Genomic DNA, 14,864 nt, shown 5'->3' on the forward strand with positions numbered 1-14,864 from the left:
ATTTCTGCTTCTTTCATCATAGTATTACTAATAGTATTAACATTAATGAACACATCTGACAAAGCAGAAAATGTTTGAAAGCTTTCTAAAAATGAGCCTGTCCTACTTTAGACAGAATAAGGCAGGTATTACCCATGCTCACCTGATTATTCTCTTAAACTCCTGAATTTTCATCTCTGTTGGATGACACTTGTATGTGACATTGTTCTGCAATTTTTAAAAATGGTAGAGGTCTACCTAGTAATGATATTCTAAAAGACACTCCCTTTGCTGAGACATTGCTAATTATTATGTGTAGTATTAGCAATAAGTAGCCCAGCTTATTCATTTGAAAACGTAGGCTCACTCCTGGGCAAGACTATGTTCTTATAATTATATCTAATGAGCCAGCTATGACCATTCCTGAGCTAATTGAATTTGGCAGTTCTCCACACCTTAGAAGTATCATAATTTAATTAATGCAATGGGCTATATATAGAATCATAGTTAAAAATTGTCCAGAAACCTCAAATGATGCAATATTAAATGAGGACATTGGTTACTAATCAGTGCAATTAAACCTGAGTCATATAATGTCCATATTTAATTCCAGGCACAATTCAAGATAATCTTTTAGCCCTTAAAGATTAGGGTCTGGTTGTCTGAAGAACTATCTATGATCTATCCTTTTATAAATTTACTTAAACATTAAGATCTGCAGGAGAATCCATTACAGGGATTTCTGTGCTTCTGAACCTTAGCAATCATGAAGAACCGCCTTCTTTCACGTGGCTTCTAAACTATGGAATGCCTTCTCCTCTAGGCTTCCTAGCATCTTAAAAATACCTTACTAACCCATTTTTGAGGGATGTGCCCTCATGATATCTACAGCTTATCCTTGGTAAGCTTACCCTCATGATATTATCTTCAGACCTATCTTTTCCTTAGTTTCAAGTTGTTTTCCTTCTCCCAAAGCTTCCTGTACAGACAATTTATTATATTTTGGGGATAAGCTGGGATATGATGGTCCCAGAATGGAAACTGTTCTAGAAACACTTTCTCTCCATTTGATTACTGGATACTGCCAGCCTTGGTGATTTTTATTTTCTCTACAAGAAGATTAAATATCTGTCTTTTTTGTTTTTAACAAAGGAATATTAAACTGCCAAGAGATGAACAGGCCTGAAAGCACTCCTGCTATTTGAAATGGGTATATGTATGTGCTGGAGAGTCCATATAAGAAAGTAGATGGGTCTACCCATACACACACTAATGTGGAATGGAAAAGGCTCTTGACCAAAACATTTTTGAGAGAAATTGGTTTCCTGAAGGAGAAAGAAAAATCCAGAGGCACAATTGCATCAAGAATTTTCTAAGTCAAGCTTCACATTTTTGTATTTTAAATCAATTTTTCCAATTACTCAGACAAACCTTGGAAGCTATGGGCTGTTTGACGTGGGTATATTGATTTTCTGTTTTTCTGAGAAGACTATCAATCTCCTAGGAGAAGCAGAACACTATAAATAATTAAAAATAAAGCCAAATAATAAAAAGGAATGGTTGAACCCCAAGTGTGTTTGTTGGTTGATTTTTCAACCTGTGGGTGACACTGGGTGCAAGACGACTCAGTATTAAATTATGAAAGGGCAACAAAACTGTCCCTTCTTTTTGTTGAGATGTAGTAAAGTTGGGACACGGAGCTCAATTTCAATTTATGTTGATATACTTTTCTCCTGAGTCAAGGATGAGAAAAAAACATATTGAGGACAGCAGTTTAAGAGTGAACTTCTCAGCTAGGCTTGAATGGAATGACTTTTAGGATAAAAATCTATATTGTCCTATATTTATATAATATTCACATATTTTAATATGCATTAATTGTCTTCTTTTTATATTTTGTTGTTGAATATTTGTTCCTGGAGTTATTTTTATAACAACAAAAATCCCCACAATGTTGTTAGCCTCTTTGAGCACCATGAACATTAACAATAAACTTATTTTTTATGTTTTGCAAGATTTGGAAAAATCTCTTCCCAGAAAAAAAGGAACTAAAGCTATGCAGGGAAAAAAAAATCAAAACAGTATTTTCCCAGTCCATAATGGTGCAACAATAGCTTTTATGATACAGTATTATTCCAATCATTAGAACTTTGTGAAGTGGGATTGCATACTACTTATGACTGGTATTATGTCAAAGATTCTAAAAGAGAAGTTCACTTAATAACTCTTATTCCAGTTTCCTGCCAAAGGCTCCTCATCAATCTTTCCTCCAAACCTCCGGAAGATTCCTTGATATAGGTTCTATTTACAAATGTGTTTGCCTTCCCAAACCCTCTGCCCTTTCAAGCAGTGAGTGACAAGGAAGTGCTGTAGTCAAATAGAGCTATTTATAAGTGCTGAAAGTGGAGCCAACTATGATAAGAAAGAGTGTTGGAGACTGGTTTTCAAACTAACTGGTGACACTGTTTACAAGAGAGAGATTTTGTCTTGATGGGTGAAAGAAAGTACATCAATCTCTGAGCAAGTGACGGCTGGCAAATGTCATCCATATCTATATTCTCCCTTTGTTTCCTCATGGGATGGACAAAGACCCTTTTAGAAAACAGGTGGCATAAAGTACCCTCCTATCAGACTAAGCTTCTCTTCAGCTGCTGTCTGTGTGAGAGTTTCTTGATTACACATGAACATGCACACATTTAAACAGATCAAATTGCTAACTCCAAAATGAAGGTGGATTTATACAGAAGACTTTAGTGAAACTATTTTTGTGGGTCAGATACCTAGTAGGTGAGCAGTAATCTTCCCAAACAGAATTCCTGCTCAAATAAGTACACAGCAACTAGTATGACATAGTATCCGATTTGTTTATAATATGGTGCAGTTTATAACTCTGGCGAAGAGAGTTATAAACTCTGGTTTTTGACAACCAATAGCTCTGCAGTTGGCGACTTCAGCTGCTAAGCATTTGCTTTTTAATCCAATAGACTTAAAGTCTGTAAAGATTCTCAGTCAGCCAGGTCATGGTTGTCCCAAAGGTGCTTTTTCAGGAGGCAACTGTACTTTCTTGTTTTTTCCTTGAAGATGTTTCACTTCTCATCCAAGAAGCTTCTTCAGCTCTGACAGGAGAGTGGGGAATGGAAGGAATCCTTCTTGCACGAGAAGCTTCTTGCATGAGAAGCGAAATGTCATCAAGGAAAAAAGTTGCCTCCTGAAAAAGCCCCTTTGGGAATCCTTTGTCAGTCATTATGATTTCAAACCATATTTTGTTTATTCCTAAGCAGTTACAGTAATTTTCTCTTTTAAGAAATCATGTCCTTCTTAATCACCATTTCTTTGAAGAAAGCAGAGACATCTATGACCCTGCTGTCCCCACATGACATTTTGTCCACACTGTGGTCAATTTCACAACTAGACCTTATAAAATCAGGTTATAAAATCAGGTTATAAAATAGAGTATTCTCTCAAATCTTGAAGCCATAATTTTCTCTGCCAATTTAAATAGAAGAATCTTCCCTTAGCAGTGATCTGCTTCTAGTGCTGCACAATATGTAGAAGGCTTAATTACACAAAATTCTCATCGTGAAAGCAACTAGGGAATAGAGTTTTGAGGGATAGTAGCATACAGACAGGTTGGGGTGTGTACCATGTGTTCAGTGCTTGAAACAGTTGTCACACTGACAGAGTAAAACACTCAAGTAGATCACTCAACACAGCTGTTTCTAGAGTTTATGGACCGAGTTTCCATATGCTCATTAAGACACGAGAGAAGTGCAAATTAAAATTACTTATCTTGCTCTTCCATTTTTTACTACAGCAAGACTAGGATTTAGTGAGCATTCTCTGGACATTTGCAATGTGTTGCTAATATTTAAAAATCTCTCTAGAGCAAATGAAGCTTCAGCTTAAAAAAGAAGGAAAGAAAAGAAAAGCAATACTAAGATATAGCTGGAATGAAACTTGCTTTCAGCATCAACTGTTCATCACTTGTAAATTAAGAATATTGATTATATTGAATATTAATCAGTTGCTTTGACAAGGCTTTGTGCATCTCTTGGCCAGTTGGAATTTTACATCAGAATTTTTGCGTTATAGCACTTATGACTTTCTGTAGACTTAAAAATATTATTACAGATTAACAGAGAGTAAAAATGAAGCCATTTCTTTCTCAAGTAGGGACATCTGCCGTGAGGGTTAAGAAAAGACAAGATGGCAGTTGCAACCATACAATGGTAGACCAACCCCTTTTTGTGATGCACCCATCTTGATTTTGCTTACCCACCTACTACTGTGACATCCCTTTTCACAAATTAATTTCTGAGACACTCTTTTGCACTGATTACCTTCCTATTCTGCTTAGTATGATGTTAGGTGAGTGAAATTGTAAAATATTTGACCAGGGTAGAAAACCTACAAGCTTGTGCTTGCAAATTGATGTTTTCATATCATGCCTTTTTTTTTTTTAGGGGAGAAGAATTTTTAATTTAAGTTTTTTTTTTCCTTGTGGGATAGAAAACTGGGAGTGAAAGTAAATTCTGGCTAACATAGGTCAAAGGACAAATCTGGAAACAAAGTCAACTCTTGTGCTTCTACAGTGACAGAAATAGATGAAGACTGATGTGGAGGTGGAAAGTGGATACTTTTAAGAGAGATATTATAAAGAGGGACTGCTAAGCAGGCATGTGAGTCATTTACTAGAAACATACCCTTTACTACTCTAAAACAACTTTCATCTGATCCTGTTTCATTTGCAACTATTTTTCTAAAAAATAAAATAAAATCAGGGCAGGGGCAAGATCAAAACAAGATGGTTGAATCAACTCTGCGTCGAAAGCCTCCCCATTTTGTATGTGCATATTTATATGCCCATTTCCCTTTGTTTTGGCCCACTTTGAACACTGCGGAATAAAACCTGGATATTTTATTTGTATTTATTTTATTTATTTCTTTGTCAAACATGTACAAGATAAGTATGAACATAAACAAGAACAAAGGAAGTAAATACAGATAAATGGGGACAGTAAGACAGGGATGGTAGGCATGCTGGCATAACATTGAAGTATTTCTGTAAAAGAATTGTTTGATCCTACCAAATTACTATATTCAAAAAATTAACACCAATACTTATTTATATGTTAGTACCAAAGCAACAATGCATTTTCTTTCAGGCAATATTAATCAATGATTGAACTCATACAATATTTAAATCAAAGTTTACCTATGATTTGTTCACTTAGTGACAGTTGGCTAGGTTTGCAGTGCCATAATGGTGCTAAGTCATAAATCTTGACTTATAAATCTTAATGTCTGGATTCATGCATCACAGTAAATTATATGACCCCATTACAAGTTTACACCTGGAGGTCCCAATCTTTGATTCTGGAGGCCAAGTTAATACCTAATCACCTATGAAACTAGTGAAAATGGAACTTATTTATAGAGAGGTTTTTTGTGGGGAGGGGATGATGAATGAGTATCATCTGAGCTACTGTTCCATTAGTCTAAGTTGTATCTACTGTTTTATTGTTGCATACTGTGTGGAATCTGTGCAGTTTATAGCGGTATATTCGTTAAATGAATAAATAAATATTCATACAACTTGCTAAGACATCAGTTGTGCTTTGCTGAAGACAGTGACTGAGCTCACATAATAACTCATTCTGCATATGTTTAATAAAATCTAATTGGTCTTACTTTTGTAAACTCGTATGTGCAGCCATATGTGTTTGTACACAGAGATGCCCAGTCTAGATCTTCAGGGAACAGGTGAGATTTCACAAATGGAATAATTCTTTCAAGAGGTAAGAAGACAAAGACTATTACCCATAAGTCCTATTCTCACAATGTACTTAAGTAAATTAGGGGGAGGAAGTGGAGGTTAATAACTTGTAAATAAAAGAAAAATAAGATAAATCAACCCAGTCAATTAACCATAGTAAGGTTAAATTTAACTCCAAATCAACATTGTAAAGATTGGTGCAAAATTAAAATCTTTATTCTGCCATCTACTTTTCTTACAGAAACACATTTCCTCTTAGCATCCACTTATGTCAACCTAGGACACATTTACTACCACAGAAAACAACTAGACTTTTAATTTCTTCATATTCATTTGGTATCTTCTTGTATCTATCTACCCAATCTGTTTCTATTTTTGACACAAAATCTATATGAAGTAGACTCCGGAAAATCAGCCTCAATATGGTACAGCGATTTTTAATTAATTACTTTTTTTAATCAGTCCTCTTCAAACATAAGTCTTTGTAAGATCCACTTGGTAGCCACAGCTTGAAATTCAGGCTATATGTGGTTGTATGTATTCATGCCAACATGAGCTCTTGAAATTGAACAAGGTGAACTTCAGCTTCAACATTTGGTTAAAATCCTGGATGCTATATGAAATGATCATATAATACTGAAAAGAAATGGAATAGTAAAGATCCGTGTTGGTGAACCTATGGCACATGTGCCGGAAATGGCACGCAAGAGGTCACCCAGAAGAGCCCAACCGCACATGTGCACGGCCGCCGCTTCCTGACAACTGATTGTCAGGTATCTGGCGTGCATGTGGGGGGGATAGGGGTGCACGGAATACGTGTGCACATGTACAGAGACACGTGGCACACAAGGGGGAGTCACACGTGCAGGGGGCATGAGAGGACAGCATTGTCTTCTGGGTGCTGGCATGCGAGACCACGTGCATAAGCATGCACACAATTTTCAGCACGGGAGCCAAAAAAGGTTAGCCACCACTGGCCAAGATGCTACAGTGTGCAGCCCTACTTAAAATCATTCATGTAACTGCCATGAATATACATGCTAGTTCTCTATATAGGTGGCCCTCAACTTATGACCAGATGGTTAACGATCAAAGTTATGGTGGATCCCTGAAAAATTATTTACGATCCGGTTTCAAAGTTCTGACATTATTATCACCCTGTAATCAGATGACTTCATTTTTTTGGTGCTTATTTATGGTTGTTTGCAGCCACCCCATAGCGAACAATGGATTTGCTTAAAGACTACAGTGTTCACTTCACAACACCACAAAAACGATCCTAAAATTGGATCTGATCCTAGGGTGACCCTCCTCATGATTTATGACTAATTGCTCAATTGGAGTAATTGGTCCAGTTATGGTAGGAACAGCTGAACAAAAAACCTAGCAACTACTGGATTTACTACTCTGACCTTTATAAGATGCCTTTAGGAAAAAAATGTCGTTTGAGACATCAATTCACCTCCTAAAAATCTCTCAGTTTTGCATTTTTCCAACTCTAGCTCCGATTAATCCCCAGCCTGCCTTTGCACAGGTGGAACAGGTGCTAAGCCACCGCAGGACAAATTGTAAATTCCAAGAAAAATGTGCAGCTGTCGGCGGCCGCCTTAATCAGATCTGGGTTGTTGTTGTTGTTTTTTTAAAAAAATCTTTCCATCCCCCCCCCCCACACACAAACACTGCTTTTTTTCAAACAGCTGAAAGACAAAAGAGCCGGTATAGCAGCTCCAAAGAAGAGCAGTGGGCGGGAGAGCTGATAAGAGAGCAGCCAATCCGAGAATCCCTGCGTGCTGAGGTTCATGCTCATTGGCTGCGAGAAAGACACAAGAGATGCCTTTATAGTCGTAGGGCATGGGCCGAGGAAGGAACGCCTTGATGGGTGGGTGTTTTTCCCCAAGCATCCTTCCTCGCGTGGCAGCGATTCGCAGCAGAGGTGGCAAGGGATGGGGCCTGTTGGTGTAGGTGGGTGAAATACTAAAAACTTCTCCGAATTTTCTGCCCTCCACCTCGGTTTTGGAAGCTGGGACTCTTGGTTCTTCTCGTGGGGGTGGGACTAGAAAGGAAGCAATTGATCGCGTGGGTTTCAAAACAAAGGGGAGGGGAGAGTCGGTAGGGATCCTTCTGATCTATTTCTCAGGCGTCCTAGTTGTACAACCAGATACTTGTTATATCATGAGAATTAGAATGAATTTGGGGTTTTTTTTTTCATTATTCAGAGTTATTTCACTTGCTGTTTTTCTAGGTAAGTTGGGATTTGAATGTGATGTGTGTATTGTCTGGATATATTCTCTAAGTATACATACATTCAGACATTGGAATTCTAGACTGTACTTCTCTACTATATTTGATGTATGGCTGTTAAACTGTTATCTCTTCAGTTTTTCAATTATTGCTTTGTTTACAAAAAAAAGATGTAAGACAGGTCAGAGTTGGTTTTGAAGGAATTCCAGATTTTTAGGTAAACAACTACTGAGCAGTGGAAAGGAAGAGGAGTAAGAGAGAAACTCAACTCTGCCTTGATTCTCTTTTATATAAGGGGAATGATGGGAAACTCAGCCAAGCTTTCAAGATTTTATATCCTATAATAATAGTATTGGTATGTTTCCCACACACAGTCAAGAATTTAAAGTTTCTAGGGTCTTTGAGCATAGTCATAATATTCCTTAGAGAGGACTTGAAATCTCTGGAGAGACAAAAATATATTTGAAAGAAGAGGTGGTTTTTAGGGTTCTCTGTTAATGTAATTGATGTTTAGTGGATATGGGGATTTTATATTTTATTCTTAAGAGTCTGCTTCAGAAAATGATTCCTTTGCTTCTCTTGACTCACAGGTTGTAGCAGTGATGAACTTCATTTTCTTCTGATTTTTACTTCCTGCAGGGTAGTCCAGATGCTACAGTACCACCTACTGATGCCATGACACAGACGTTTCCAGCCCAGTATCCACCGCCACCACCCCAGGCCCGACTCCCCCCACAATACCATCTCCACAGCACTCCATCTGAGTACCCATCTCCAACTGCCCTGGATCATAGCCTGCGCATCTTTCCTGAGCAGGGCACAACGGCATCGGATCCGCTACCATTGCCTCCACCTCCTGCTGTAAGTGGAGGGTTGGTTATCTAGCCCTCATGAAGGAAATGTCAAGGCAAGGGCTACCTGGGATAGTTGGGGAAGTAAGCAATAAGCCTGCGTAATAACTGTGATCATTTCTTAGGTATTCCTCAAGTACATTCTGCTACTAGAACAGGTTCTGACATTCTCTCTGGCAGAGAATACAAGACAAGCTATAAAGGGTATTAGTTGGCCTGCATTTCATTTCCATCACATCCTCTTCCTGCACCTCTGTATTTGAACCTTGATGTTTGTATTTTCCTGTCATCTATTTATTAAGTATCCAGCTATCAAAATTCTCTGCTGCTTCGTGAAAGGGATAGCATCATTCATAGTGGCACGTTTGATGGCTGGGTATTTTTAAAGGTAAGGGTCATTTAGAGAGTGGATTAAAGCAAAGCTTCCCTATATACAAGGTTTGGCATACAAGACTTTGCTGAACTCGTAGTTTCCTGGATGCCCCAGACATTTGGATTTCCAAGTCTGAATTAAAGCCTTGGCAAAAACTCAACTCCGAGCAGCTACCCTCGTTTCTAGAGTCAGGGTGGGGTGGGGACAGGGGAAAAGATAGAACACTGAAGATGAATAAAATTCTCAAAAGATATATCTTTAGAGCAAAAAAGACAATTTTCATTTTGTAAAAGAAATCTGGAATAACCATTACATATCTGTGAGCTTTTGTTGCATGTAAATGTTGCTAAGTCTTATTGCAGTAGTATAGTTATAGTAGGTGAGGGGTGTCAAACTCACGTTGTCACCACTGCATCACGTGACGTATTGGGACTTTTCCCTCCTTTGTTAAACTGGGTGGGGGCGGGGCCAACATGATGCATCCGGCCCGCGGGCCATGAGTTTGACACCCCTATAGTAGGTGGTCAGATTGTCCTTTAGATTTAGATACATTTCAGTCAATAAGGAAGTTCTATCACCAACTCCCATGATTTTATGTACATTTCCTTTTCCTTTCATATCTGCCAATTCTAGGGAATTGCTCTTTTCCCAAGGATTGAGTTTTGTACCCATCTTTTCATTCAGGAGCTCAAGGTGGCATGCATAACATTCCTTCCTCCTACTTTTCACACCACAGCAATCCTGGGGTGTGTGTGAGAGGGAACACATATACACACATCCCCAAAGTAACACACTATACTCTCTTAGCTGAGGGTAGGCAAAAAACCCTGGGTCTCTGTTCCTTAACACCTTCATTGCCACATCCATTTGCTAAGCTTGAGCATTTTCCTTGGACCCAGATTCTTCCTGCTTCTCCGCCATCTTCCTCTGTTCCCCCTCTATTCAAGCAAACTTTCTCTTCTCTTATCCTAATCCCAGTTCCTTAGAAAACAAAATGTATATCAATCCATCTAAACCTAACCTAAAACAGAATAAATTATTCAGGCCTTAAATTTATCACATCAGGACTTTCAAGAAATTTTGAAAAAGATGTCTCTACTGAGCATCTGTAAATGGTGATTTCCTTTATGTAGAATATTTAGTACTTATTCACTCTCTGTGCAAGCTTGTGAAGTTTAAGATGCAAAGTCGCAAGGTATAAAAATGTATGGAACAACTTTACAGAGTTCTTTGACCATCAGTTCCTAATATAGCTCAAATCTTCACTTTTTTCTTTTTGTATGTATTTTATTGACATTTTTAAAACAGATGAAAGCTAATATGAAGTAAAGGAAAAAGCCAAGAAAAAGCAAAAAGTGCAAGAAAAGAAAAAAATTGAAAAATAGAATGAAAAGAATAAAAAAGTGGCTTCTGATATCCTTCACCATTGTTAGAAGTACAATTATATTTTAACCTCTCAAGTTATATGACAATATTATTTTTATAATCTATTCTGTCTAATCATCAAAACCATGAGCCACAAATTTTTTTCCCCCACTTTTACACCAAAAGTCTATAAGAAGCTTTTAGTTAATCCTTAGTTCTTTTTTCTACTCTGATAAAAGCTACCCCTCCAAAATCCACTCTGGCCCTTTCTGTTTCATCTTTTTTAACTGTGAACCCAACAGTATTCACTGTTTCTCTATGCCCTTCCAATGCAACATGCAAGGGCTTCACTTGTTATTGTTTGCTCTCATTCAGGACTGCCTTGTAATTAACAAAATGGCAAATTACTTAGGAGTTGACAAAAACTTTTTTTTTTGCAGTGACAGGCTGGGTTTTTTGTTCTAGTGCAGTTTAGTTCCCTCCTTTAATATTCCCAAAGAGAAACTTGATGGGATTGCTAGCCTAAGGCCAGAAGTAAGGTTGGTTTCTTTGGGACTGAGAAGGAGGTATTATTTAAAATAATACAGGCAGAGGAAGGCTAATACATCTTTGATTTTGTCAACTACTTGCTATCTAGAGCTCACCATCCCACCCTACACCACTTCCTTTCTAATGCTTCTGTTGTTTATGGAATTATGGTCATAGGAATCTAAATACTTTAGATCTCTTGTCATTTCCATTACTCCTAAGCCATGGTTGAAGAGAATCTGCAATTCCATAGTGCACCAGTTTCCTCTAACCTTGCAGCGCAGAATGTTTGGGTGCTTCTCTGTACTCCAACAGGAACATTCATTGCGCTCCAACTTCATTCATACCGGAGTTCTAGAAAGAAGAGGAACAGTATCAAATTTGGTACCTGGGGAGCTGCAGTGTGAATGCCGCTAATGTATATCTGCTTAATCCTGAAGTAAGATCTTTCTGTCTTGGCAGAATCTTTTTCCATCAACTTTGCTGACAGGTACTGAATTTGCCTGAGATATTTTGCTATCAATACTGTTTTTTTCCCCCTGGAATGGCTCGAGCAGTTAAATCCCAGCAGGAAGTTCCACCATCACCATGTGTTGAGTCAGTTTGCTTTTTGACTATGTTAGTAGAGGTATTACTTCTAACAGTTTTCAGAATATATTTGTTCTCTGCAAATAAGCTGCAAGACTCTTTTGTTCTCTAGAGAAGCATTATACATTGATGTTGATGCATGATAAAATCTTGCCTGCAGCTTTTGCAGGACTCTCACATTTCTATGACATACCTACCACTTGGTTCCTGGCAATTTTCAGAGCTGAATCCCACATGTCTTTTTAAAATATATTGAATACAGTACTGAAAATTTTGCAACTGCAGCTGATCCCTTAAGGGCAATTAGATAATTTGTTGTAATTAATAGGCAGGACAAACCAATCCAGATATATTCCAAACCTCTGCTAGAGAGAGAAGCTCAGTGAGGCAACCTAGTACTTTCCAGATATTTTAGAAGAGTGTGAATATTATAGTCTACCTGAAGAGTAACAGATTCCCTCCCTCTGCCTCAATCTGCTAGCCAGTTGGCAACCCAATTACTTAGAAATCCTCCAGTGTTTTGACTGGGGGGTACATCTTGAGTTTTGTGAGCACTACATCTCCTGGATGGTTTCCTCCCAGTAAGATTGCTATGATCATATGGCCTTTCACAAACCAAAACATTAGAGGAGACATGGAGGCACAGATCCCTGTCATTACAGTAAGTCACATAGTTGTTGAAAACTATTTGGGCCAAGAGTGAACAGTGAAGAGTGGCTTTTCAAGCAGGGTCAAAGTCTGTTTGCCAAAACTTTATGGTACTTAATGCACTTGTGAAGTATTTGTGATAGCTATAATACACAGAACATACCTATATAAATGTATCGTTCTTTATATAGTACTAAGGGTTTATTAATTTAAACAGAGCTTTGAAAACAAGTATCCCTTCCTGATTGCCGGAGGTAGGCCTAATTTATTGTTTGTGACCAGAGGAATGTTTCCTGCTGGACAAATTGATGTTTGGTCAAGTTCAGTTTTTTACTTTATTGCCAATACTATCCTGAGAGAAAAAGGTACTTTTAAACACATGTATTAGAGAAATAAAATTGAGGGCTATGTACAGTGCTAGAAATTCTTGTGTGTGGACTCACCAAATACCATCAAAATGAAACTAGCAGAAACAGGTAAAAACTAAAGACACAACTGAATAGTAAGTGTATTGATTGCTAGGGAGCCTCAGTGGCGCAGTGGTTAGAGTGCAGTACAGCAAGCTACTCCTACTGCAATTTGACAGATCGAATCCCACCAGGCTCAAGGTTGACTCAGCCTTCCATCCTTCCGAGGTGGATAAAATGAGGATCCAGATTGTTGGGGGCAATATGCTGACTCTAAATAGCTTTGAGAGGGCTGAAAAGCACTATAAAGCGGTATATAAGTCTAATTATTATTGCTATTACATAATTAAATATTAGAAAAGAAATGTAGTAAATTCTTAGTCTTGTTACTAGGAATGGGGGAGGATATTTGACCATTAAGGCCAAATATGATTTTTGGCCTGGAAAAAAATTGAACAGCCTGAGTTATAAAGATCAGGCAATTTTCTTTCAAACGGGTAGAATGGAAACATTTCAAATCGAAAGCCTTGAGTATTAAGCTTCAGAGTAAGAAACTTGAAGTTATTGGTCCAAAGGATCCAATAATTTCTCATTTGGGTACATTCTGAAATCTCTCCTTAGTTTTCCACCTCATACAGCCACAGAATCCTTCTCCTTCATCTGTAATCCAGCAATTGAGTCAGTGGCTTTGGTGGTGACCATATTGGGTAATAACGCCTTTCTGCAGCTAACAGCTGCACCCATATCAGATTCTCTGCTCTATCTCTTTCACCTCCCCCCTGCCCCAAATCTTTCACCATCTTCACCAGCAGCTGTTTATCTCCGCGTGGACAAGTGGCACGTAGCCGACAGCCTCACTTCAAGGACACCATGTCCTTTGATGAATTGTAAGCAGAGATGGCCACTTGTTTCATGTCCAAGACAAAAAGTCCAATCAACACTTGTTTCCCTCTCCCAGGGGACAAAATAAATAAATAAATGAACATAATGGAGCCTTTTCAAAAATATCCCAGGATCTATCTCCTGAAGCAAGAATAAGAAGACCTACTAGAGTCATCTTTTAGAGAGATGGGTAGCATAAAAATTTAATAAATAAATTTAATAAATTAATTACCCTGATGCTAAATGAGGAGATTTGGAGTATTTAAAGTAAGATGGAAATTATACTGGTATTTATATTGGTTTTTGTCATCATTTCATGACCAGAGAGAGATAGTTGTGGGTTTTTCAATCCCAAATCGCTTTTCAAATTTTAGGTGTTTTGCATCCTGACAACTGGGTAGAGAGCACCATTTTGCTCAGGCAGTTAAAAGTCTTGACGGATTCTGAAGCAAGTTTCCTCGGGGGACATGCCCAGAGCTTCTAAGAGAACCCTTCTTTGCTGGGCAAACCTCTTTCACAGACTCCAATTTACTCTTTGCCCTTCTAACTTAATATCCAAACTAATTGGGTTGCCAACTGCCCAGAGGAAAAGCAAGAAGAAATTGCGTGTGGGGGGATTCAAATCACTTCTCTTTTTCTTATGCTTCTAACAGTAGTACATAAGTTACATAAATCAGAAGGGCATTTTTTTCATAGCTATATAATCACAAGCTGATTCCTGTAATTCACATTGTTTTTAAAGACAACTGCAGGGACTTTTTCAAAAGTTGGCAACCCTGCTTGCCAATTCAGCACCTGGCCCTTGTACATCCAGGCAATTTCTGAATTTTGTTTTCCTTTCACTGAATAAATGCCAAAATATCTCAAGGGAGAATGAGCTTTGATCCTGCTTGGCCATATGCTTGCAACTCCCCTTTTTACTTTCACCTCCTAGCTTCTGAAAGCTGATGTTGCTGGGATTAGACTCTGTGTGACCCCCCAGCCTCACCCTAAATACTGCTGAATCATGCTGTGTTTTGGGTGATGTGCTGGAAATTTAACACACAGTGTTTAAAGACCCACAGTTGCCTTCCCTTCTGTTAAAGGTGTACTTATAATAAATATGACTCTTTGTCCATTCCTTCCCCAATCATTTTGAGTATCAATTGTGTCTAGAATGCTTATTGTAAATGCTTAATTTATGTTGAATGTGTTGGCTGCACTAGCAGCAGTCCTGTCTGTTTTTC

The 14,864-nt window shown here is 38.2% G+C and overlaps 1 protein-coding gene across 2 annotated transcripts in view; it reads left to right on the forward strand.

Annotated features, from left to right (window-relative positions):
• LOC113442890 (RNA binding protein fox-1 homolog 1-like) overlaps positions 1-14,864 on the forward strand; it is a 42,542-nt gene that overhangs the window by 10,417 nt on the left and 17,261 nt on the right. The window contains exons 1-2 of one of the 2 annotated variants that reach the window (XM_087915870.1): positions 7,595-7,717; positions 8,636-8,857. In XM_087915870.1, coding sequence (XP_087771996.1) covers positions 8,672-8,857 — 186 coding nt within the window. In that variant the 5' untranslated portion in view covers positions 7,595-7,717; positions 8,636-8,671. Of the gene's footprint in view, positions 1-7,594; positions 7,718-8,635; positions 8,858-14,864 lie in introns of those variants that run through there. The other variant, XM_087915869.1, reaches the window with a different exon arrangement.

This window comes from Pseudonaja textilis, chromosome Z (genome assembly GCF_049901715.1).
Source record: "Pseudonaja textilis isolate UNSWEBS1 chromosome Z, rPseTex1.2, whole genome shotgun sequence".
Lineage (NCBI taxonomy): Eukaryota > Metazoa > Chordata > Lepidosauria > Squamata > Elapidae > Pseudonaja > Pseudonaja textilis.